The sequence below is a fragment of the Nansenia antarctica genome (genome assembly GCF_963989245.1).
Source record: "Nansenia antarctica genome assembly, chromosome: 3".
Lineage (NCBI taxonomy): Eukaryota > Metazoa > Chordata > Actinopteri > Argentiniformes > Microstomatidae > Nansenia > Nansenia antarctica.
The window spans coordinates 40,836,425-40,862,037 of NC_137688.1; the positions used below are offsets into that span (position 1 = coordinate 40,836,425).

General features: G+C 44.9%; 2 protein-coding genes across 2 annotated transcripts in view; one reads left to right on the forward strand and one right to left on the reverse strand.

The window, feature by feature from the left end:
- Nucleotides 1–114: 114 nt before the first annotated feature.
- Nucleotides 115–23,458, reverse strand: kiaa0753 (KIAA0753 ortholog; the record flags this gene model as incomplete). Its single annotated transcript, XM_080527262.1, has 17 exons — nt 115–268; nt 3,034–3,273; nt 14,652–14,772; nt 15,045–15,129; nt 15,509–15,694; nt 16,316–16,403; nt 16,543–16,632; nt 19,237–19,410; nt 19,543–19,685; nt 19,845–20,017; nt 21,001–21,172; nt 21,516–21,737; nt 21,869–21,931; nt 22,031–22,140; nt 22,503–22,761; nt 22,874–23,176; nt 23,357–23,458. 17 exons carry the CDS (start codon nt 23,456–23,458, stop codon nt 115–117), a joined length of 2,685 nt encoding a protein of 894 aa, XP_080383388.1.
- Nucleotides 23,459–24,048: 590 nt separating this feature from the next.
- txndc17 (thioredoxin domain containing 17) overlaps nt 24,049–25,613 on the forward strand; it is a 1,999-nt gene continuing 434 nt past the window's right edge. Inside the window, exons 1-4 of the mRNA XM_080526866.1 lie at nt 24,049–24,290; nt 24,569–24,650; nt 24,913–24,988; nt 25,376–25,613. The exon at nt 25,376–25,613 is cut by the window's right edge and continues 434 nt beyond it. Coding sequence (XP_080382992.1) covers nt 24,146–24,290; nt 24,569–24,650; nt 24,913–24,988; nt 25,376–25,444 — 372 coding nt within the window. The 5' untranslated portion in view covers nt 24,049–24,145 and the 3' untranslated portion in view covers nt 25,445–25,613. The remainder of the gene's footprint in view (nt 24,291–24,568; nt 24,651–24,912; nt 24,989–25,375) is intronic.

Genomic DNA, 25,613 nt, shown 5'->3' on the forward strand with positions numbered 1-25,613 from the left:
TCCAACAAAACAAATATAAACATAACATACATACAAGTCGACATCTCAGTACAGATAAATCTCATTGGTCTGTCCTCTGGCAAAAAATTGCAGGTTGTCTGTGATGAGGATGATCTATTGGCTGTCCAACAATGGGACCGAAGCAGGAGGCGACTGGATTGGCTGAAGGAACTCGGAGGTGAAGACAGCCTCTGCGTACTCCTCGCAAACATCCTGGAACTCTGCAGCTACGTCAGCCAGTGCCTCTGACATCAGCTCCTCAGCCAGACTGGGAGGAGAAGGAAAAGGAACATTAAGAGAGAGAGAGAGGGAAGAAAGATAAAAGACAATTTTCCCCCTCATAGATAAAGCAATGCTTTTATGATTGCATTGTTTCTTCTGAGAGATTGTTTCTTCTGAGATATAAACACAATTCATAAAATCATTAAGGGATCACTCGTAATATCAGTAGATTTGCCACATTAGCATAATCAGCCTCAATAATACATTTGAGAGATCCTGAAAAAAAAGATTCTGGCAGAGAGGGACAGCGCTGACACAGTGGGGGTGTGCACAAGACACAGCATCTGGCCAACACATCTTACAGACAGGTGCTGAGTGAGAGTACCAAGATTATGAGATATTTCTCTAGAATTCTGGTGTAATTGGATGAGTCTGTCTGATGCAACCCCCCACCCCCCTTACAACTACAGTTTAACCCCTTAAAAACTGATGCATTCCGCAACAGAATGGAATAGCTTTCTCTCCTCCATCCCTCAAGCTTTGTTCCCCAGAAGTAATAAGGCAGTGACAGAAGAGGCCGTCCCCTGGGCAGGACTACTTTTCCTGCGGGCACATTTACTAAAGATGTTTTGCAGCAATTCACACTCTCACATACATGCGTGAAGAGGGGAGAGACATCTCCAAATGTCAGACCTGAGTAAGCTAGACAACTCTCCTTTGAGACTGTTACGGATAATAACCAGACCACTATTCAATTATCTCTGCATGTGTGTGTGCAGGACTCCAGAGTGCGACCATTTGACTTTGCTGTGTGAGTAAAATAATGTGTTGGTCGCCGCCAGTGTTTTTTATAATGCAAATTAATATGACATTCATTCAGCCTTCTCGTTGACATTTGTTCTAATAGCCACCTCATATCCTTTAACTGATTCTATGCATAAAATGATAGTCCTAATTACAGGGTTCCCACACCTTCTGAAACATCAAATTCAAGCACCTTTCAAGGACTTTCAAGACTCAATTCCCTCAAATTCAAGGACCCATCACGGCATAGCACCACCACAGCACAGCAAAACAATATATTGTGAAATATGTGTAAAGTTAAGCAATAGAGACTAATTTACTATTTGACGAGCTATGTAAAACATTTTTGAATATAGATTTTTTTTGAGAGAGAGAGAGAGGGTAATTCAAGCACTTTCAATGACCCATGTCTATTTTCAAAAACTTTTAAGACCTTGAATTTGTTTTCTCAAATTCGTTCCCCGTGGGAACCCTGTAATTAGTAGACCATTGTAAGGCCAGAGCCTTCAGCAGTTTGGGCATCGATGGAGAGAGAAAGAGGAGAGCCATCCGCAGTACCACCAATGCGGCAGAGAGAGCCTCTAGATGGCTGTGGCTCAAAAGAGGAGAGCCATGGAGTCATGGTAGCTAGTTAGCCATCTGGACACAAGCTGGGGTCTGATCAGCCCCGGCTGGGTCACCTGGAGGAGGGTGTATGATGTTGAAAGACCCGAAACGCCCGATGATTCCAGGAACATCACTGAAGATGTGTCCAGAGGCATCAGTAGATGTATGTACACAGTAATCATAGAAATGTTTACCACACACATAGCACAAGTTGTCTCTGAATGCAATGGCATGTTCATTTCTAAGATAATTAGCCTACTCACTCTTCAATTGCGGGAATAACATTTATTGCGACAAATGAAAAAGTCGGTAGTGCCACCAAGGGAAAAGCTTAGTCTGGAGCACTGAGAGAGAGTGTGTGTGTGTGTGTGTGTGTGTGTGTGTGTGTGTGTGTGTGTGTGTGCACCTTCTGCTTATCCACCACACTCCAATACACAAATTCTGTAAAACTAGAATGAGACTAGAGGGGATTCTCTCTGCATTGCACCAACTTAAGAATTCAGTTAAATATGCTAATGTATGGGTGGGTGAGACTAACATCAATGGACATATGTACAGTATGCACAACTATGAGTGCTAGTCTAAATTTACCACAGAGAACTAGCAGAGATAATGTTTGAATATGAATATGCAACAACACAATGTTTGCGGAAGTGTTGTGTTGCCCTGGGCCAGGTGATAATACATCCGCCTACTCATACACATTGTAATGTCATTCAGGGACTAACTGGATACTGTGCCACTGCCAAACATGACACATTTGTCATGATGGCTGTGGGCACAACAAAAACAGGCAACATTTGCATGTGAGCACAATATGCACTCAGCAGCATTGTGCATTAAAAAGGAAAGGTTAAATTGTTGTAAACAAACAAAGGACAGTTTAGTATTGAGAAAGAATATCAATAAGAAATCCAAACAAAGCGTGGAGGTATGTTTACTCATTCCCTGTACTAAAGCATATACTGTAATGGCCTTGGGAAAAAACTAATCTTCTTGGCTAGTATGGCCACTATTGTTAAAGAAAGTAGGCAATTTAAAACTATCCGGAGTGTCCAAAGCAAATATTTATTAAACTAAATATTTATTAAAATATTTATCTCAATGGTCTGGATAGCTGATCTGCAGTGAAAACTAGCTTACACCAATGAATAGTGCAAACAAACAACTTTGACTCGTGGAGCCAGATTTCAGGTGTGGAATTTTTTATGACATAAGACTAACAAACAAAAGTGCCCTTGAGTGCCCTAGTGCTTTTTGTCTGCACCCACACACAGTACAGTGTGTGTTTTCTATCTGTGCAAATAAATAAAACACAAATAAACTGTACAAGTATCTCTTTTTGAGAAAGCTGACATCAACTTACCCATAGCAGCTGTGCGTCTAATGCTAGCCTCTCACCTATTAGCAATGGTCCAGGGGTTGAAGCTTCCCACAGCTTCGTGAGCCACCAGGCGGAGGTAGGCCTCATGCTCCTCTCTGTACTGCAGGAGGCTCCTCAACATGCTGCCGGGCACCGAGACACGCGTCCCACCCTTCCTCTCCACTGTGGCTGGGCCTGGGACGGGGTAGCTGCTGCTGCGGCCGTGTCTACCTGGGGAGCCCTCCTCCACAACGCTGGTCTCAGACAGAACACTGTGGCTGTTGAGTAAGAGAGAGAGAGGAAGAGTGGGAGGGAGGCGGGGAGAGAGAGAGAGCGAGAGAGAGCGAGAGAGAATAGGTTCAAGATAGGAGGGCAAAGCTCGGCAGACGGATAAAGCTTGACGCAGTTTACACATTTACCTTGACCCACTCTATTCAGCCTGTTTCAACTGCATACAGTTGCAATCAAAATGATTCAACCCCCATTGCACATTAGGTTTATTGGCAAAATCTAACATTTCTCAGCTGTTTGCAATAAACAAATTACACAAGAACTGTTGAAGTAGTTCAATCAAACTTGAAACTAATATAAAATAAAATAAAATGTATCCAAATTCAACACAAAATGCTACTTTTAATGACTACTGCAGTCTCAAAATTATTCAACTCCTTCATGACAAGCATCTTGGGTACTTAGTAGAGCACCATTTTGCTGTTATTTTGCTGGATTGCATTTTGCAACCGCCTTCTTCAAATCCCACCAGAGATTTTCTATGGGGTTCAAGTCAGGCGACTGTGACGGCCACTCTAGAATCTTCCATTTCTTCTTTTGAAACGGCAGCAAGGTGTCAAACTAAACCATTCTTCATCATGGCAAGGGGCCATAGCCCACTGAGACATTGGAGAGAGACCCAAGTGGGTTTGAGCAGTAAAGAGGCCCCAGTTAACCAGGTGGCCCTTTCATTGACCCATGTCTCCACACTGTGGTCTTGATGTGGGGAGAGTGAGGAGGATGTTGAGAGAGAGGAGGCAGATGCTGTACCCCACAGTCTGCATGGCACCGTGCCCCAACCCCAGGGGAGGTCGGGCCAGGGGCTCAGCTGGGCAATTCCAGTGCTGGAGGTTAGAATATAATCCTCAGTGTGAGTAAATCAGACCAGCTCTGGCAACAGCACACTGGTTGCTATATTTAGAGGCGCAGCAAAGGCAGCAGTTCTCAGAGCAAAGCAAAGCGCCATTCTCTATTGTGCTACCCCTCCCACCTCTAGCCCTGGCTCTGCTAGTCTCTGTTGCTGCGAGCATGGTCTGCAAAGCACAACTTAGGGCTGGCATGGACAAGAGCAGAGGGTGGTTAATAAGGCACTAGGCCCTGGCAATCCTCTCCACTCTCCATCACTGGACTGTACACCCGGCTCCATTTAGTCTCTGATGGGACATTTAAGTGACTATTGTGGTCGACAGCCGCAATCATATCCCTCCTGCTGCAAGGTGCCCCTTTTATGTGCACAGAATAGAATAATACACTTAGATTAAAAGCAATCGGAAGGCGCCCAAGCATTACGTGCCACTCTAGAGTGTGGGCGTGACCCAGCAGGCCGCCACACCAAAAACGCCTCTCGGAAATTCAAGAGGCAGTAAATTTCACCCAAGGGAGAAGATTTTATTTTGCATATTTTACCATTGAGTGATTTTCACATTTCTGGGGTATGTGCAGGTAGGGTAGGGTGAATGATAATATATCCAATAATGGAGTTAAACTACAGTAGTAGACTACAAGCGAAACATTGCTGTACATCATTGAATTTGCCTGGCACTATAGAACCAATGCAATAGTCCCAAAAGTGCAAACCCTGCCCAATCTGGCACTCCAGACAGGCTCAAGCAAACGCTCCAAGTATTTGAAAACATTTCAAACGGTCGACTACTTTTCGACCCAGGTTTGCGATCCTCCTGTCTTAACAAGGAAGCTGAGAGGGCTAGTCGAACACCTTCACCGACATGTGTCTTATGTCAGTTGTGCAGATGATACCAGTGTAATCTACTGACTGAGGTGAGTCTCTGGGCAGGGTGAGAGTGGCTGACAGAAAGCTCTGGAAGGCGAATGGTTAGCAGCATGCTAGCTTCTGGAGTATATTGTGTCATGTGACGTGGGTTCAAATCCAATCTCTGGCAGACAAGAATGGATCGACACTGTTCCACCTGTACCAGTGTTGTGTGGATCAGGACTGCAGTCACTCCTTATCTTCCATCGCAGTCTGAAGACCTCTCTCTTCAGAACTCTCTTTTCAGACCTCTCTCTTTAGTAGGGTTTGGGTTTTATCCGATACCTGTGCCAAACCAATACTTTAAAAACGGTACCGGTACCGAAACGGTACTTAAATCGGTCTTTTTGATTAAAAAAAGTATATATACAGTATATAGCTATATAATAACACGGTCGACAACATTAAACAGCTTTTTACTTTTTTATTGCTGAGGCACTTTGTCACTCAACTGCTCAGCTCATCACCACTACACGCACTGAGTGGAACTTTAACGGGCGATGTCACGTGCGGTTGACTGTTGCATGTAACGTCCGTTTCGGACACCAAGGGGCGAGAGAGAGGAACTGAAACGAGGAACCGAAATCTCAGTTGCAATTCGGTTCGGTAGGTACCGAATGTAAAGTAACCAGTACCATACCGGTACCGGTTTTCGGTACCCGATCGTACTCTTCAGACCTCTCTCTTCAGACCTCTCTCTTTAGACTACGCCTTAACCTCCATCCCCTCTACAGTTTCTCTACTGCATAAAAAAATGTATTCTTCCTTCTCCTAACATTATCATGGAGGACTGACTGACGGTCAGAGGGCAGAGGGCATCAGTAGTCTGGGTCTAGGCTGTCCAACCTCACACACTCCAGCTCAGGGTGCCGTTCACCTGTGCCGTTTCTGTCACCAAAAACAACAAACAAACCAAAAGAAAACCAGCTCTCCATTCCGCTCACGTCCGCCCTACAAAACGGCCGACTCCAGAAAAACACAAACAAAGAAAAAAGTGAAGAACGGGCTTCGACTATGAATTCCCACGTGAGATTGACTTCAAAATTGCTTTCAAGTCTGTTTCCTTGTTCCTCCCCGACATCTCTAGCCGCGTCGCACCATGGGAAGCGAGAGTGTGCAGCAGGTCTGTGTGCCATGTATCAAACAGAAGCTGAGGCTGAGTCAGAGAGACCCAAATGGGTTTCAGAAATAGTGTTTGTTTGTGTGAGTGTGTGTGTGTGTGTGTGTGTGTGTGAGTGTGTGTGTGTGTGTGTGTGTGTGGGAGGGGGGGGGGCTGGGGTGATTCAGGGAACAAGGGAACAAGGGCCTACAGGGAAAAAGATAAATGGTGGAGAGGAAAATATCAATGTGATAGGAAAAGCAGATAGGCCAAGATGGAGAGAGCTGCGCCGCAGTGAATAGAGTGAATCACTGTGATGCCTTCGCCATTTTTTCCCCGCCGTCAACAGACTGCGAGTGGTTAATATCGGGGTAATCTTGGGGGATTCGACCTGAGGGGGCAGCGATGGAGGGATTGGGAGCAAGGGGTCATGATTAGATGGAAGGATAACAGCCATCACCACACCAAATCTACTGAGAGGGCATTTTCTGTAACAAGGTTATGGCCTGTTTGGAGAGATTGGGAAAAGAGTAAAAAGGGAGAGAGAGAGAGAGAGGGTGGGGGGGAAGAAAACACTCACCAGGGAGAAGAAAAGAAGATGGCATAGGCTGACAATACTGTGCAGCAGCAGTAAAAGGGGGGGGTCCGTTAATCTCTATATTGATCTGTTTCGCTTGACATCAGTCAAGACTGGACATCAGTCAGGTTCAGTCAGACTGGGCATCAGTCAGGTTCAGTGTGTGTCTGGCCCTCTCATCTCCCCCCAAACAGAGCCCAACACTGATGGACTGCACTTATATAGCACTTTACAATGGCCTCTCATTCACCCATTCACACACACATTCACACACCAATGGTGGCAAGCTACCATGCATGGGGCCGGCCCGCTCACTGGGAGCAATTTGGGATTCAGTGTTTTGCCCAAGGACACCTCGACACGTGGTTAGCCGGGGATCGAACCGCCGTCCTTGCGATCATTATCCAGATATGCCCTGGAGTAGAGGGAGGCGTTTTCAACTTGGTACAAGGTATGTACAGATACAGTAGACTTAAGTAGGCTATATGCCTATATAGTCTCCCTAAGTGGAAAGTCATGCAAGTGAGTGTGTGTGTGGGGGAGGGGGGGGGGTTCTCCATCTGGTGAATTTGACAAGTGCCACAGATTCAATCAACGAATAGAAAGGGGTTTGAGAAGGTGTTTAAAATAGAGGCGTTCAGGAATTCAAAATGAATTTTCGTTCAAACAGGGAATTGAATGCACACTGCTCCCCTGCAAAATGATGGCGTCGAAAAAACCTCTTCAGCTCTTCAGGGTTGCGAATAGCGGGCAGAGACTCACTCACACTCACAACTTCCTGGCCCCAGTGTTTACCACCCTACACCCTTAGAATCTCAAACTACAGATGAGATTCTGGTTTCCGAGATGAGCGGGTATATAATAATCTGCAGGGAAATGGGTCCCCCCCACAGCTCTCCCTCCTCTCCTGCACTATAATAGCACTCTAAATCAACAACCTGGAGAGCCATATCCAATAAAAGACTGCCTTTGTGTTCCTCAATGAGCAAACAATACCCTCAAAGGAGAAGCCAGAAGCAATAGGCAGGCATATTGAATGTGCTTTTATGAGTGTGTGTCAAAGTGAATGTACGCATACTGAATGTGTGTGCGCGTGTGTATGTGTGTGTGTGTGTGTGTATATGCGTGCGTAACTCAATCTCTGTTGTCTGGTGTAGAAGTGCCTGCTGTGTGTCTCCATGCTGTGCAGTGTGGGTTGTTGTTAACACAGGTAATCAGGGCTTAGACAATACACACACGCACACGCACATAATGAGCAATCTCTCTCCACAACCATCAGCAGCTGGGCCCATGCTCTGCTTCCCAAACCCCACATCCTTAATCACAGTTTTCATACATTCAATGCTAAAAACTGTAAAAAAAAAATCACACGCATGAAGACATCATTCCTAACCATTTTACAAGCCTTATAGAATTACTCACTAGCCCCCTCTACTGACCATCTGGAACTAAAAAGCATATTTTCTCCTGCACTTTCAACATGGTATAATAAATTGTCCATCCGGGCCTATAAACAAGGCAGCTGATAGAATTCAATTAACATAATGATACCCATAACTCTCCCGTTCTGACTGATCTCAGTTTGCCCCCCTTTTCATCCAGGGTCCATTTATGCACGCGTCTGACATCGTTGTGCTTCATCTCAATACGGTTAACATAAGTTATTAATTGAGTATCGTTTAATCAAGTCATCCTGCTGTGTCTGTATTAACTACCGCTTCCTATGCTGTACCATACTATGGCCTAGCCCCACTCAAGTCACTCACTAGCCTACGATTTATTGAATCAACATGAGGAGGCTCAGTTTCTACCCCTCTGCCGCCAGGCTGATAAATGACTCTGGCTTCCCCCTCCCCCCCGCCCCCAAGTCTGCCCAGGACTGAATATGCACTGGACTCACTGTAAAAACTCTGCACTGCACTTTATATTGCACTATCCAATGCACTGTTGTCTGTCCTGTGTTGTCCTGTTTTTTGACACGTGAAAAAAGTATAAACGCACTTACTGTAATGTCGAAGCAAATTCCTATATGTGTATGCATAATGGCAATAAACGTTATCTGAATCTGAATCTGAATCTGAATCATGAGGACAGACAGAGCCTTAGAGAAGACACAGTATATCAGGCAGCTACACTACATCCCCTCATCAGCTGTATCATCATGTCCCAATAGAGCCTAAGAGAAAACACAGTATATCAGGCAGCTACACTACATCCCCTCATCAGCCGTATCATCATGTCCCTAGCTACTTTAAGTCCGTCCCTGTATTGACCGGCCATTCTGTGGCATCAGCGGGACATTATCCTTGGGTAGATCCATTTTACATTTTCGAGGGTAAATTTCAGTTGAGCTACTTCCCAGAGACGGACCCGTGGATGAGTCATTGAAAATGAAAATAGGTCCCCTACGGGGATAACACCTCATCTTGAAACGAGAAGCTACAGCCTGAAAGCAATAGATTATAATACCCTCTATCCATCTCCTCTGATGGGAGCTGGAGACAGAAACCAATATAAGTGGCTATCCTGCATGAGCTTTACACAAGGTAACATAGTGCACTGTGTTGTTATCTGAAGGGCCTCTCTTGAAGCAAACCCAAATCACCTATCTGCACCTATCTGCTCCTCTCCTGAGGCTGGGAGAGAGAGACTACAGAGGGGACCCGTAGGCTGTAGGCCTACTATTCATAGCTTTCAGTCACGTGGTTTCTTCCCTAGCAACCACCAACCTGACGGGCAAAACGTATCATAGCAACATCGCTCAACATGGCGATTTACCGGCTGCCTACTATTTAGACCACCTCACCCATCTTCGAAGAACTATCAAGATACACGACGGTGATAGGAGTGGAGGATCGACTCCATTCAAAAACGTTTGGATTCCATGTCTTCTCCTCTATCCGGACACGTTGGAATTATTTTCCTAACCCCCGGAGAATCAAAGTTATTAACCCGCAAAAGGTGCGTCCTTGACCGGCTTTCTCCGTGAATAACACCGGTTATGGAGGTGGTACAAATACAAGACTATTATTGCTAAATTCACCATCAGTATACGGTCATTTTGAGCCCTTAACCACCTCGCTGACACCCCGAGAAGATATACTTTTAATACGAAACTCGATCAACCGGGTGTTCGGGAGTTCTACCGCTGCTGGACGGAACTCCCGCTGACAGCGGGTCGAGGGGATATTTCTACCCGGGAATTCGCTCCTGTGTCCACGGTGATAGGAGTGGAGGATCGACTCCATTCAAAAACTTTACGATTCCCTGGCTTCTCCTCTTTCCGGACACGTTGGAATTATTTTCCTAACCCACGGGAAATCAAAGTTATTAACCCGCAAAAAGTGGGTTTTGCCCGTGGGTTTTGCCCTCAAAAAGTGCCTTTTGCCCGTCAGGTGGGCGTTTCCACTATGCTGTGACGTCACATGAAAGCTATGAATAGTGAACTTTCCACAGCGGGGGCTTTGCCAATTACTTTTCCACAGCCCATCCCGGGCCGAAAGTCAGTTTTACTGAGTATTAGTTGACAAATTGGCAGCCCTGCCACTACAACAAGAAAAGTGCATCTCTGTTGGCAGCATCTTTCTCTCTTTTCAGCTCATGAGGGGTGGAAACGATCAAACAGATATCACTGCAAGCAATGTTACAAATGTTACCAAAAAAGGGGACAATTTATCAGCTACAGTAGTTCCAGTGACTGACATCGTTAACGGGCTGTATGAACAGTTTTGATATTACGTAAGGGGATAATCATCAAGGGATTGGCTGGCAGTAGGCTGTGAAATTGCACAGGAGAGCTGGAATCAAAGTGAGACACTTTGTGAGATTAGAGAGCCAGGGCAATATTATAAAGAGGAGTTAGTTTGAAGTCAATAAGGGGCCGTATGATTATAAAAGCATGATGCTTTATCAAAATTGAAAGGCCGATTTACATGCAAGAGGAGAGAGAGTGAGAGATGGAAGTGCAGGCATGAACTTAAAATGAGGTAGGCCTAAAGAGCTCACTGTTGCTGAAGATGTGTTGAAAAACAATGTAGAATTGAACAAAAGGCGCTTACAGGGAGCCACATTTTCTGGTGACTCCCTGGTCGATGAACATACCCTCCTCTTTCGATCGTTCAAATAATAGGCATTGTCAGAAGGTGACGTTTGATTTCTGCATTATTTTCGGGTTAGGGTTAGGAAAAGGTTGGGAACCGCTGGATCTCAAGATGGTCTGTGTTGTACGTGTCCCAGGAGCAGGGTTTCCGTTAGAAAAAATTGCCGCCGGACATCGTGTCCGGGAAGATTTCGATTTACCGGACAAACGTGATATATTCTGGTCATCATATTAAAATATAACTTTTTTTCTAAATCATATATTTTTTTTCTAAATCTAATATAGCTGTTTGTCGCGGTGATTACTGTTGTGTAGCGGCCTATATATGCCATTTAATGTCTATTTCTCATCCGATACGATTAGATGCGAGCTATATAATATATAATAATATAACAGGATTCGCATGCGCGCTATGCCATTATGTCCAGCGCTGAACGGGCGCCTCACTGGGAACTGAACAGACAGCATCGATCAATGAACGGACTCCACATTAGGTTAACTGAAGTTTGTTAAATTGTTTGGGATTAATGTGAGTTTTCTATTTTCTCTTTCCAGTTTTACCCTTTTTTAATCAATAAAACAACGTCATTTCTATAACCATATATCTCCGCAACTTGCAATGCGCATTAGCCGTGTTGTAACGGTTTTCCTCGTTGACTTGGTTGTCCGGGGTGCCAATTTTAGTTAGTGTGGGGTTGTTTTAGTCAGTCTTTAGTCAAGTTAAACCTTTACAAGCGCTACATGCATCAAAACATGAACCCTTTTTTGTTATACACATGTGAATAGGTTATTGTAATATTATAGCATTTTGCACAACAGACGAAAATTAGTACACAAAGGACATGTGTTGCGATTCAGGTGCACTGTATTGTCACAAATAAACAAAGAACTCTCAAAAAATCAACTAAAATATGCAACCAGCGTTAACTTGGGAGTGTCCAGTTCACAAACTCAAAAATGCTCAGTCCACTGATTCACAATCAATTCAACAGTTCATCAAATCCCCAAAAGTTCAGTTCAGCTCAATCACAGTCAATTCAACAGTTCATCAAATCCCCAAAAGTTCAGTTCAGCTCAATCACAGTCAATTGTATCCAAACAGTTTCACTCTTCACCCCGCTCCCACACAACGAACGCAAGACTTACAGTTTTTAACAGTCTGTCAGTCCGATAGGCTTAGTGGTGTCTGGTTACCCGCGCTGTTTAAGATGAGCAGCTCCTGCTCTAGATGAGCAGCTCCTGCTCTCTCCCCAGCTCCGGTGCAAGCGTATGACATTCCCAACGGCCTTGTATCCAACTGTATCCTTACGGGGCATTGTATCCAAAGGAATCATTACGTTTCATCCAGCTCTTCGCGGTCCGAGTAGGCTAAAACATTTACCGAGACGCAGACAGCAGACGCGACCTGCGGCACAAACACGAACGGACGGAATAATCCACTTCCTGGTTTGTTTGAATCATCCCGCTCTCAGCACTCGGTGAGAGACACCTTATCATTTCGCGTCGTCTGTAGAGAACGGGGATTGGATGATTTACGATTGGATACCGGCAGCGTGTGACGTGTGACAGCGTGTGAAAAAATCGTGGAAGTGACAGTCGGCGGTGGAGACATGGCAGATGTGTGACCTTGCCCTCCCCAAGGCGACTTCGGTCCGCAGTTTTAATTCGGTTACAGGCACACTGGAGAATACGGGGATTTTTTAAAATAGAAGGAATCAGAATGTGAACTTTAGCGAATTGTATTCAAATTGTGCTTAGAGGGAATTATTTTCACCGGACATTTATGTCCGACGAGTTTTCAATTTGTCGGACTTCAACAAATTTTACCGGACAAAGACCGGTAATTACCGGTTAACGGAAACCCTGCCCAGGAGGCCCTCAGAACTGCGCACACATGCACACATGCATGCACACAAACACACACACACACACACACACACACACGAAGTTTCAGGAAAAAAACACCCATGGAGAGTTAGCACTTCAATCAATATTCAAGATCAATATTTTGCTGAGCTGACTCTTTTAGTTGAATTATCAATGAGAATAGAGAGAATGTGGAATAAACCCTGGCCCCTGGTCCTAGCATTATTTTCTTGCAATGACTGATGAATAGATAATTCACTTACTTAGACAAATGTATTTTTTGTAAGTCGCTTTGGATAAAGGCTAAATGCCAAAAATGTAAATCTAAATGTTCTCCTCCTACGGAAAAACAGCGAGATCATGAGGCACTTGGCTAGCCATTTTGGGGGGAATCCTGTCAGAGAGAGCAATGTGTTGATGGGAACAAGGATGGCTCAGGCCATTTTCCCTTAACAAAAAAAGAAAAAAATAAAGAATACCACTGAAATTACCTGTCACTCACTGGTGAGACAGTGTCATTGGAGCGTGTAACTCACTCTGCAGCAGAATGCCCAGGCAGACAGACAGACAGACAGACAGCCCTGGGTCTATAGCTATCTACATAGAGAAAGGTAGCTACAGCAGCACAGGAATCAGGTGCAGCGATGTGGCCTGGCCTCTACCACTGACACAGGATCAAATAAGGACACAGAACACAGGGCATGAACTATAATGCCATCTAATGCAACCTTTTTAACACATCTTTGCCAAACAGAACAATTGACAGCAAAGAGTTGACTTTTACACGGCCAGTCTGCTCTCCTTGTCTTTGGAGACAGGAATAGAGGAGGTTACAGATGGCTGGGAGCCGACGCCAGAGTTAGAGAGGATGACTCACAGAGAACCCAGTCCAACAGTGCTCCCACAGCAGGTCCGGTCCAGTTGGAACTCTGGCTGACTGACTAAGAGACTTAATCTGTTAATTGTGCTGCTTGAATCTGTTCCACTTTATCATGCTGGCATCATGCCCACTCGCTCCCTCAACAACTTACTTCTCCCGTCACCTTTGGCACCCTCATTCACTCACTCCCTCTCTCTTTCTTCTCTTTCCTCATTATAAGCAGCAGCAGCAGCTGCAACCAAAGCTCTGGGCAGGGGAAGCAAAGGCAAATGTGTCTCTCTCTCTGTCCGTCCCTCTCTCCATCCGTTGTTCCTCCCTCTCTCTGTCCGTCCGTCTCTCTCTCTCTCTCCCTCCCTCCCTCCTCCCTCCACCTCTCTCTCTCTCTCTGTCCCTCCCTCCCTACCTCAGACAGAGCAGGAGAGATAATGGGAGGAGAACAGATCCAAAGCAAAACAAAGCAGTGGATTCTGGGTGATTCTGCTCGTTGTTTTTTTCTGTCTGTCTGGATGCCAAGTGGAAACTAACTACAATCAGTCTCTGATTGTTTTTGGATGCTGTTTTAGTTCCTCACTCTCAGTTGTTTGTCATCCTTGACACGTTTAATTTGTATATTTTGCTGAGACAAGGAGTTCTTTCTTCAAGTGGATGCAGTTTAAATGATGTCATACACCATTACCTCCTTCATGTAATTGTTTTCTAAAATCCTCTAAAATGAATCCTTCCCCCCTATCTATTGAGCAGTCTACAAATATTTGCAGCAAGAGTAAATACATATCAATCAGTCATCCATTTGCCCATAAACCCATTTAAATTTTTTCAAAATGGAAATTTTTGAGAAAATGATTGGGTTTTGGTTACAAAAACAAACTAGCCTTTGGTTGGTGACTGTGGCTAGATAAACAGTGCCAAAGTGTGGAATGTCCTTGTCCAAAGATTCCTTTCAAGGCTAATGTGATTTTGTAATTTAGGGGAACTACCAGTATCCCTTTACATTTTTTACTTAAAATGACCACCAACAGAAAGGGATTTATTGGAAGATGCAGGGTAAAAACAATGAGGTACAGCGAGCAGTAGAGCCCATTATGTCAACTCACCCCGCCTCCACAGGGCTCTCCAGGACGATGTCAGCGGTGGTGGTGTGTCTCAGGGCCGGCTTGGTGAGTCTAATGGGCTGAGGGGAAGCTGTCCTGGACCCAGGCGCAAGTCGCTGGGCACCTGGAAGGGGGCAGAGGGAGAGAGAGGGAGAAAAAGGAATTGAGAGAGGAGGGAGGCGTGAGGGGATGGAGGACTGCCTTGTCCACCACTCGCTAAAACCACACCAACACACTATCACCACCTGCAGGACACTGAAGGGAAAGAAATTGCAATTTAAATCTAACTGTCCCCAAAGAAAATAGACAAACTGACCAATTTGGCTGTTAGGATTTGCATCTTTGCTAGATGAGACGGGGGAGGGGGGGGGGGGTTACTTTGGTCCTTCTACTCACCATCAGTTGACTCCTTTCTGTCCCAGTAGTGAGGATCTGAATAGGAGATGTGAGCAAACCGTCTCCTCACAGCCTCCTGGTCTTTCTGCTCGCACATATATCCCCCCCCCCCCCCCCCCCCCCCCCCACACACACACACACACACAGACACACAGACACACAGACACACACACACAATCAATTTCCCTGGCGCCAAGAGAATGACATTTCAAAGCAATTTTTGTTTTTACGTAACATTTATGTTTACACATTAACTGTGTTATGTCGATACAACACCTCAAACCCGTAGGAGGGGTGGTGGATATCACTACTACACTACTACAGGCACCGCCGGACCAAAGCTGTCAAACATCTCACGGGGGGGGAACAACCAAAACAAACCAGCCGTGGCCTTTCAGACTCCGGGTGACCTTTCTGTAGTGGCCTTTCCCATAGGGCAGGCACCCTATCACCACCGCTTTTACCTCCATCTCCTCCATCCGCAGCAGCATGCTCTCCAGGGTGGGGTCCTGGAGCCGGCGCTGGGCCAGCGTCTCAGCGAGTCTGTCTGTCTGGGCTGCCCACGCCGCCTGGGCTGCCTCATCCAGCAGCTCCTCTAGGAGGGCCTCGCTCAGCGCGTCAGCGCTCGCCGTGGCCTGCAGGGGGCGACACTGCCGAGCACAGCGCGTTACACACATACACAAGGAACCGATGGAGTCACTCTTCGTTTGCCATTTGAATTCTGAGAGAAACAAAGGTAAGTGACATGGGGATGGGGTGATAGACCAAAAAAAACATGGGTAAATGTTGTTTCAGAGCAGTCTCAATACTGGGAGTTTCCTGAAACCTTTGTAGCGTTAACATGATCTTTTGTCCACTGCCTACAAAGCTTTAGTGGAACATGCTTGTCTGCCCCATGTCTGTCCCATCTGCTAGAGAACACAGGCAGAGCAAGATCAGACCCACTGGCGCTGATACTGCTAGCATCTACCTCTCCTACACTCTTAGAACCAAAAAGGTTCCAACTAGAAGGTAAAAGTATTCTTTTAATAGAATAGCAGCAGCAAAAAGGGTTCTCTCAGGCCATTCAGCGCATAAGTAATGGAAATACAGCTAGCCATCTAGCCATCACCTCTCAAATGATTTTAGTGGCACAAATCTGAGGGTAATTTACCTGTAGGGATTCTTCAATACATTTGATGTATTGATTTTGCCATACACTTTTCACATGGTAGGAAATGCAATGTGAGAAGAGAGGAGAAGAGAAGATGAGGAGAGGAAAGGAGTTTTACCTCTGCTTGGTCCAGCAGGGGCTGAGGCCTCTTTCTGGTCTCCTGCTCAGCTCTGTCAGCCCATGGGGTTGGAGAGCCCACCTCAGACCTGCCACACACACACACACACACACACACACACACACACACACACACACACACACACACACACACACTAAGCCTGATTCAACTATATATAAGGAAGGCGTTAACATATAGTATAGGGTACGTCTACCTCACTACTGTACCTCAGTCTCTGAATCCCCTCTGCTTCCTCATTACTCAGCTGCTTCAACTCTGTCAATCTCTGAATTGTCATCTTGTCCAGCCAGGCTTGCCTTTGTGAAATACACACGAAACACCAGACAACACACAGCAACTGTTTCAATTAGCTTTCCATATCAACCATGTCTAATCTTTCCATATCAACCATGTCTAATCTTTCCAGATCAACCATGTCTAATCTTTCCATATCAACCATGTCTAATCTTTCCATATCAACCATGTCTAATCTTTCCATATCAACCATGTCTAATCTTTCCATATCAACCATGTCTAATCTTTCCAGATCAACCATGTCTAATCTTTCCATATCAACCATGTCTAATCTTTCCATATCAACCATGTCTAATCTTTCCAGATCAACCATGTCTAATCTTTCCATATCAACCATGTCTAATCTTTCCAGATCAACCATGTCTAATCTTTTCCACCAAAATCAAGCTGCAGGGCCCTGATTAATTATAGACCCACATTTGCACTCATTAACATTTGATTACAACCAAGGAAATATTTGGGACATACTGTGCTTTCAAATTTACTGCACTGCCTCTTCTAGCAGTCACTATGCTTTAGGGAAAAATAAAATGTCCCCAATTTAGCAAGCAGTCACCTACATCTAATTTATTGGAGAAATTAACTTTCAATTGGAAGCAAAGTATTGCCTGCGGCATGCAGCAAGTGGGGTCTGACATCAGGCTTAGAAATGACTTAATCACTAGAATGAGCAAAAACATGAATATTCTGGTTCCCAGGGCAGTCTCCCACAAACTAGATAGATAAATAGGGAGATAAATAAAGATAGATACAATAGATAGCCTGCCAGCTGACAACACAGACAGACAAGACACCAAGGGCCAATCCCAATTCAACCCTACCCCTTCGTTTTCACCCCTATGGCTTGATTTGCGCGTTCACGTTTAGGGGGAGGGCTGTCCCAATTCATATTTCATCGAGCCATGGCTTCATTTCGAGGGCTAACTATGACTTCGTTTCGAGCGATTCCAGGACCAGACTAGCTTCGAAGCCATAGGGGTACGCTACCCCTTGATTCCAGGATGCATTGCGAATCATCTACAGAAATCTTATGTCGCTCTATTCAATGCGGAAATGTCATTTTACTTTCTCTGTAATTACCTATTAATAAAGATTTTAAAAATATGATAACCATCTTATTATCTTAGTTTAATGTCATTACAATGCATTATAGACCTTTTATTTATAACAAGCATAACCAAAAAATGTCGGTGCTGTGTCTAACGTTACAGTAACGCAACGCTGCATGACAGTCAAGCATTTCAGAGATTTACAATCATAAATCAATTATTACCTGTGGCGTTTGACAGCGGATGATGGTACACATATGTAAAGTTATCTGTCAAACGTTCGGCTGACTTGTACATGATGCGCATTTTTACCTATTTCCATGTAGCGGCACCCGCAATCAGTTATTATTATGTAATATTATTAATGGGTTGTATCATTCATTTAAATGCATTATATAGACCTTTTCTTTATAACAAGCACAACAACAACAAAACGTTATTATGCCGATGTGCTGTGTGTCTAACGTTACAGGCTGCATGACAGTCGAGCATTTCAGAGATGTACAATCATAAATCAATTATTACCTGTGGCGTTTGACAGCGGATGATGGTACACATATGTAAAGTTATCTATCAAACGTTAGTTTAATGTCATTACAATGCATTATAGACCTTTTCTTTATAACAAGCATAACAAAAAAAATCGCTGTTATGCCTGATCACTTCCATTAGACTACTAAAGCAAGACACCGGAGCACTCATATCTGCGCGTTTGTCACAGGCTGACAGTCACCCTGTTCCTCTGCCCCATAGAAATGTGCGCGATTAACAGAGATGTACAATCATGAAATAAATTGTGGTGTTTGACAGCGGATGATGGTAGACATATTTAATGTAAAGTTATCTATCTAAAGTTTTCTATCTACAGGCTGATATGTGCATGATAGGCGCGAATTCCCCCCCCCCCCCTTGGTGGTATAAATTGTATTGCGGCATACCAAAACAACTCGCAATCTAATCCGAGCAGTTGTTATTATGTAATATTATTGATGGATGTGACATTTTTGATGGAGGGCAGTGAGCGGGAGACTCATCAAGGACATGTAGTTAATTAATGCAGTGGACAGCGGCTGTTTCTCCAGCGTTCCTGTCACTTCGGATTTCGGAACGTCATAAAATTAAATATGTAAGTCATGCATTTTTCCATGTTTCCCATTGATGGTATATGACGCCGTAAATTTAACTAAAGTTCAGCCGCGAAGTTGTTGCACTGTTGTTCTAAATCAGTGCAGACTGGCACAGGTTTCATACAGGTTAGAGCGCCGTTATTCTGTCATGGTCTGACAATGAATGGCTTGTGGCTCTGTTCGAAGGCCTTGGCTTCGAATCGAGTCACACTCGAAAACGAGCCATAGGGGTAGAAAAGGGAATCGGGATTGGCCCCAAGGGCACAAGCGGGGGACTGCTGTAACATTGCAGAAATCAACCTCATATCCACTGTCATATAACAGTCCTTTTACCATTCCATGTACTTTGATTCATTCAATCAAAACAAATGTTGAGACATTTGAGCGGGTCAGAGTGAACACAGGGAGATGGGAGGTGTAGCTTGCTGACCTGAGGGCCGCGCTGTGGGCTTCTCTCTTCTTGTCAGAGCTCAGGCCTTGGTCTGTGGTTGTCATCCCTGTGGTTGTCATCCCTGCAGTCACCAGCTGCTGGGAGGGACCTGGGGAGGAGGAGGCCTTCAGGGGAGAGAAGAGGCATCGAGGCTCTGGTCTCCTCTGAGGAGAGCTGAAACATACAGCAGGAGAGGACGATTAGAGAGGGAGAGAGAGAGGGAGGGAGAGAGACAGACAGACAGATGTACAGACAGACAGACAGAGAGCAAAGAGAGCTGAGGTTTAGAATCTTCTCTGGGATTACCGTTGGCGTTGTCGAGGAGGAGAGTGAGGGGATGTAGGCATCCAGGGCACAGAAGCCTCTTTCTGGGGGAGCTGACAGACTCTCAGCCTGGACGCCACTGTAGGCTGCTGGAAACCTACGTCACGTGCATGGTCAGCTTGAGTCTGTAGAGAGAGAACGACCACATCCTTTAATTCATTTTTAAATCCATGCAGGTACGAATTGAAAGGAAAAAAACCTAAGCCAGCACAGTATGGTTGGGGATGGCTCCAACCATACTGTGAAAGTGTGTGTGTGTCTGTGTAAAGTGTATCAAACTGAACCTTTGCCCTTTCAGGGTGTAATGCTGCTCCTTTACTGTTGGGGGCGTGAGGCAGATTTTCTTCCCTGAGTTCTCTCAGATGGACCAGGCTCTCCAGGCCAGCCTTGAGCACTTGGCTGCGGTCCGGAGGGGGGGGTTGGCTGGCTCTAGGCTGCTGTGTTACACCTCTCCTACCTGATGACACACATCATAAGAACACTGGGTCATGGTCAAGCATTTATTGAGCATTTGTTTCACAGATAGGTGGTGACTGACATTGTTAGATGTTTCCCCTTATTGTAGGTATCTCTATACTACCATATACAGTGTTAGTGATTTCCATACTTTGAAAAACACTACTAATAAATTGCTTATGACGTTTAGGGATCACACCTGCAAGCTCCCTTGACAAACAGACTGACAATTAGCTTTCCAACCACACAAACGACGTGCTAAGTTGTTTCCCTATGTGGAGCAGGGGTTTGTTTATTAGTTGTTGCCAAGGTGACGAAAGCACAGCCCAAGCTCATGGTGTGTGTTGGCTGGGCTCTCTCTCTCACACAGAGACCCTTCAGCCCAGCGGGAGGCTAGGCATCAACACAATGAGCTCCAAGAGACCCCAAGGCCAGAGCATCACTCCCTCCCTCCCTGGTCCCCATCTCCTCCCCCTCTACCATGCCTGCTTCAGGCCCTCATTAACGTTCACCGGGGTGCAGTGATTTAGGCTCGGCAGGAGGCCCTAACACACGAGCACAAAAGCCCTTCAGGTGATTTTCCAGACTGACAGGAGTCGCAATGATTTGCCCCTCGTTGTTATAAGCCGCGAAAGAGCAGAGGTAAACAAAGACCTGAGTCACTCGAATGAATTTTTTTTGTTTTGGGAAGGCTTTACTTCTCTATTTTTGAGAGAATATTTTTCAACTGCTGTGTGAGTGGTTTTCATGATCGGTGGAAAAACAAATGACTCAGAATGAGCAGAATGCTGTGTCATTTCCTGTGTTGTGTGTTGTATGAAATTACCGGTAGTTACAAGACTTATTGATGTTATGAGAATATGGAATGAGAAGAAAAAAAAAATCAGCCTTATTAAAACATATAATATAACATTTCCCTTGGGAGATAACAAAGGTCTCTAAATGCTGACTCATCCAGATAGAACACCTGCTCATTTTGCTCACCAGGGAGACCGGTCCTCCTGGGGCCTGCAGCTTTACGTGGCCTTCGGAGACCCCTAGTGGCAGGACCCCTGAATGCACGGGGGGGAGGGGATACGCTGTGGCGGGGAGACCTCCGGCGTACGGGCCAGGAGCTTCCTGTAATCTCCTGTTTACTGAGAGCACAGTCCAGGGTCTGAAAGACACAGAGAGCATCGAGGACATTAAACCAATGGTTTAAAAGTAGACAACTGTACTGTATCTTTCTCATACTTCAGTGTCTTACGTTTAAAAATACACACTAATAAAACTGATAGAGACACGTCTTCTGAGTTTGAAGGCGAGAGTAAACTGGGACTAATGTACTGAAGACCCCAACCATACTGTGCTGGCGAATACTGTGCTGCTTTTTCTTTCACATATTGTCCTTTATGTTGTTCCGTTTCTGCAACTGTGGCCAGACCGGCCCAGTATAGCTCACTTCAGCACAGTGCGGATTCTGTAGTAGCAATTACGGTATAAATATTAATTTCACGGACCTCTAGTTTCTGCAGGATGTCCAGGGCTGTCTCTGGCACCGCAGAGCCCTGGCCCACCTCCACTTTGGCTGAGCACAGAGAGAGCTGGCGGATGAGCTGACCTAGCTCTTTGTAATGGGAAGGCCACCTGCCCTCGGCCGGGTCAGAGAGTTGATTTGTGAAAAGCTGCATGGCCTGGACAGCTCTTCTGTGGGCAGCAGCCAACCTGTCCACCACTCTGGACTGGCAGGGAGAGGGAGAGATGGGTGAGTGTTAGGGCTACAGTATTTGCCCTTGATCCTTATCACAGCCATTCTCCTTGCTTTAGGTTTTTTATATCATAGGTGAGCATGTCACTGATGTGAGAGATTTACTTTTTTGGTGTGCTGAATCTTTTGTGAACGTAGCTTCTCGAGGTCCTCTTGGATCTCCTTCACCTGGATGCAACAATGTCAGGTCAGTACCCATAGGGCCAACTGGGCTACGTAAAACGTCTTACTCTATTAAAGACATAAGCATGGCAGGGTGGTAGAGACCTGTTGTTGCAGGGCGTAGATGATGCGTGCAGAACGGGCTGCCTGCTCTTGCCTGCGGACCTCCATCCTGCGCTGCTCGTCAGGCTCCAAAGGCTCCTCTACCATCCGTCCTGTAATTCACATTACATATCACAAACCACACATAAGGCCCTGTTTTTGCAAAACCAGACAAATACAAAAAAACTCATAATACTCAACATCATGATTTTTAATTCTACAGCTTTGTTAAAAATGCTTTTGAGAAAGACATTCTTTTGGGGATTATTCAATGGAGTTTAAGTAAGGAAGAATGCATTGCACACCTTTAAAAGGCTACCTACAGTATTGGAAACTCCCTTTGGATTTTGTCCAAATCAGCCTAGAAATATTATGGTTATTATGGAGAAAATGGCTCACTTTTTGGGGCTGTTTTGCTCAAGTAAAAGTAACATAGCATTAGAAAGCTACCAAGCTGCCTTCCCCTCAGTGTTACCTCTGTTAGCTAGCTGTTCTATTCTCTGGACGTAGATGGCGAGCTCTCTCTGCATTCTGCGGATCTCCTGGCTGAGCTGAGGCTCCTGGCTGCTGGCTGTTTGCCCAGGGCCAGGGTCTCTGGTTGGGGGGGACAGTCCAAGCTCAGGCCTGGGGGGCACAAAGAGTTTCTGGGGAGTGAACACCAGCACGTTGGCTCCAGATCTTGTCACCTCCTCTTTCGGGCCGGCAGCCTTTGACTTCCCCTTTGGAGCTTTCTTCTGCAGAACAACGAAACAAAATGGAACTTACGGTGTACTACAGAGGTTATAATAATATGCAAAATATTCTTCTTCTCCTATTCTTCAATAGGATTGGGTCATATTACTGCACCTGCTGCTGATCCACATTGCCCTTGTTCTGTGTGCCCTCCTCTGATTGGGACTTCCTTATTAAGCTGTTGTTGAGGGACTCCTGACCCCTCCGTCTCAGGTCTCTCTTGGCCAGTCTGACTGCAGCCAGCAGACGCTCCTCGGAGAGGGCAGAGAAGCACAGGGAGCTGCTGGCTCTGCTGTCCACCACATCATCTCGCTCCTCCACCCGGGGCAGGAGTCTCTCTATCACAATAGGCGCTGGCGGGCCAACGTGGGTTGCGCGATTGTAGGCGTTAGCTGGTATGGCTTCGTTGAAGAGTAACTGCGTGAGAACACAACTGTCACCACCAGTCTTGTTGTTTATAATAACATGCTCTTACTTTGAGCCATCTAATCCAATGATGTGACTTTACTCACGCTGCTCTGGCCGCATAACATAGAGTTCACTGACCATCGTGCTACATGTACTCGTAATAGTAAAGACAATGTTATTGTTTTTTACCTGAGTCTGAGAGAGTCCAGTACTTCTGGGCTGATTATGATTTGGACCTAATGTAACCCAGTCATGCGTTTGACCTCGCTCGCCTAAGGTTTCCCTCAACATATTTGAACTCATGATGGCAAGGTTACACTGTTATTAACCAGCTGTTAACTAGCCAGTTGACTAGGTCATCTGCCAAGCAAAGAAGTGTTGATGTTGATCAAAACATAAGACCAACAGTGCCGTTTACAATCTGGCTACCAAGGTCGTTCTTATCTATACATGTGTATTTGCTAGTTTAATTCATAACCACAGCTAAACAAAACATTGCACGGAATACATGTTAACAGATGAGTTAGTAGCTAGCTCGTTAATCTTCCTAAAACAGTTTGAAAGGCCGCCATGACAACAACAAGCACCGCCCTGGTGAAACGGAAAAGGAAGTGGGGGTATGTTCAATCTACGGAAAGCGAAAGTGTCCAACACCATCATATAAATCAAAGGTTCGCCTTTAAAAACAAAACAAATGTAATTCATATAATCAATTGTAGCTTATCGTATTGATCTTTGTCCACCGTTTTTGGTGGTAAAGCCTTGAGACAACCATGAAAACAACTGTAAGAAAAGTATTGTATGTACTGTCACTTTAAAACTCAGGAAGGAAGGTTTGTCATGCTGTTTAGTGCTCGTGATTATTAAAACTATAAGACATCACAGAGCAGGGTCCACACATAAGATTGCTCTTGTGCCAAACGCTTTAGCGGCCTTGCTTCATTTGTGCAATTCAAGATTGTTCGTTGATTTAACCATATGGCTCATTACGAGGAAGTAAAGGCTCATGGTTATGATGAATTTTGCAAAGCAGTGTCTGACAGAAAAGGGAAGGACATTTTTGCATATTTCTCTGGAAATAAAGACGATGAGGGGATGAGCTGGTGTCCGGATTGTGTCAAAGGTAATGAGTTATTATTATTCCATACCTGACTGTACTTAGTAGCTGTGCACATGACATTTCCTAGCTGTCTGCCGTCTTCCCCAGCAGTCTTTGTCATCCATACAACATTGATGGCACTCACTGTAGGTTTACAGAGTCTTTGAACTACCCTGTGGTGTGCTTCTCTGGATAGGGGTGTTCTAACTGTGTGCTATTTGCCTACATTTGGGCAGATATTATTTATTACATTGTCATACAGCAACACACATGTCTAACTAAGCTCCTCTCTTCCCCTCCAGCGGAGCCAGTTGTTCGAGCAGAGATGTCCCACCTTCCTGAGGGCTCTGTCTTCATCTACTGTCAGGTTGGAGAGAGGCCCTTGTAAGATCACAGCTTTTATTCACATGTTCACATTTCATAGCATTGTTTGTCTATCATTTAAATGGAACATCATTTAAGTTGATCAAATCATGATGTTGCAAGTGACTTTATTATATTAAAGAGAATTATCAACACTATGCCATGGGCTAGCATATTAGAAACAGCCACGCTCTGTTTTGAACTAGGCTATAATTTTGAACTAACTAAATGTCTTGGTTTTCTGCATGTATTTTGCTGAATACACCCTTTTATCTTTCGCTAGTTGGAAGGATCCCAACAATCAGTTCAAGAAGACATTGAAGCTCAGTGGAGTTCCCACTCTGCTGCGATATGGCACGGTGAGTATGTACATGGCTTGCCAGCATATGCTGGGATACAGAGAAGTGTGGCAGTACAATGACGTTCTTACTTGCAAGCTATGAAGAATGCTTTGAATAAAATGTTACGTTCTTGCCCTGTCTCTGGATTTTGAATATATTATAATGACTTGCCTATGATGATAAAATAAGTTGTCTAGTAGTTATTGCTTCTGCCCTCAGAGCACACATACTGTCTACCCGTGTTGGTATAGGTTCCAGTTTGGCCAAATGCCCTCTTGACACATCCTCTCCCCCTACCTTTCCTGTCTATATTCACTGTCAGTATATTCAGATAAATAAATACAACATGAAAAAACGTATATTAAGTATAAGTTTGGGGTCTTTTTCCTCCATCATCTGTTTCAGCCTCAGAAGCTAATTGAGGAGGAGTGTTTCAAATCAGACCTGGTGAGGATGATGTTCACAGAGGACTAGAGGACGGCACCATCACCCAGCCTGCACGTGGTCATTATTATACTTGGTCATTATTATACTTGGTCATTATTATTGCCTGTCTCTGAATCCATCAATGAGAAGCCAGGCACCTTTCCTCACCATGTACCGTACTGTAATTCATTTGTTATCTTCAAAATGTTTATCATTT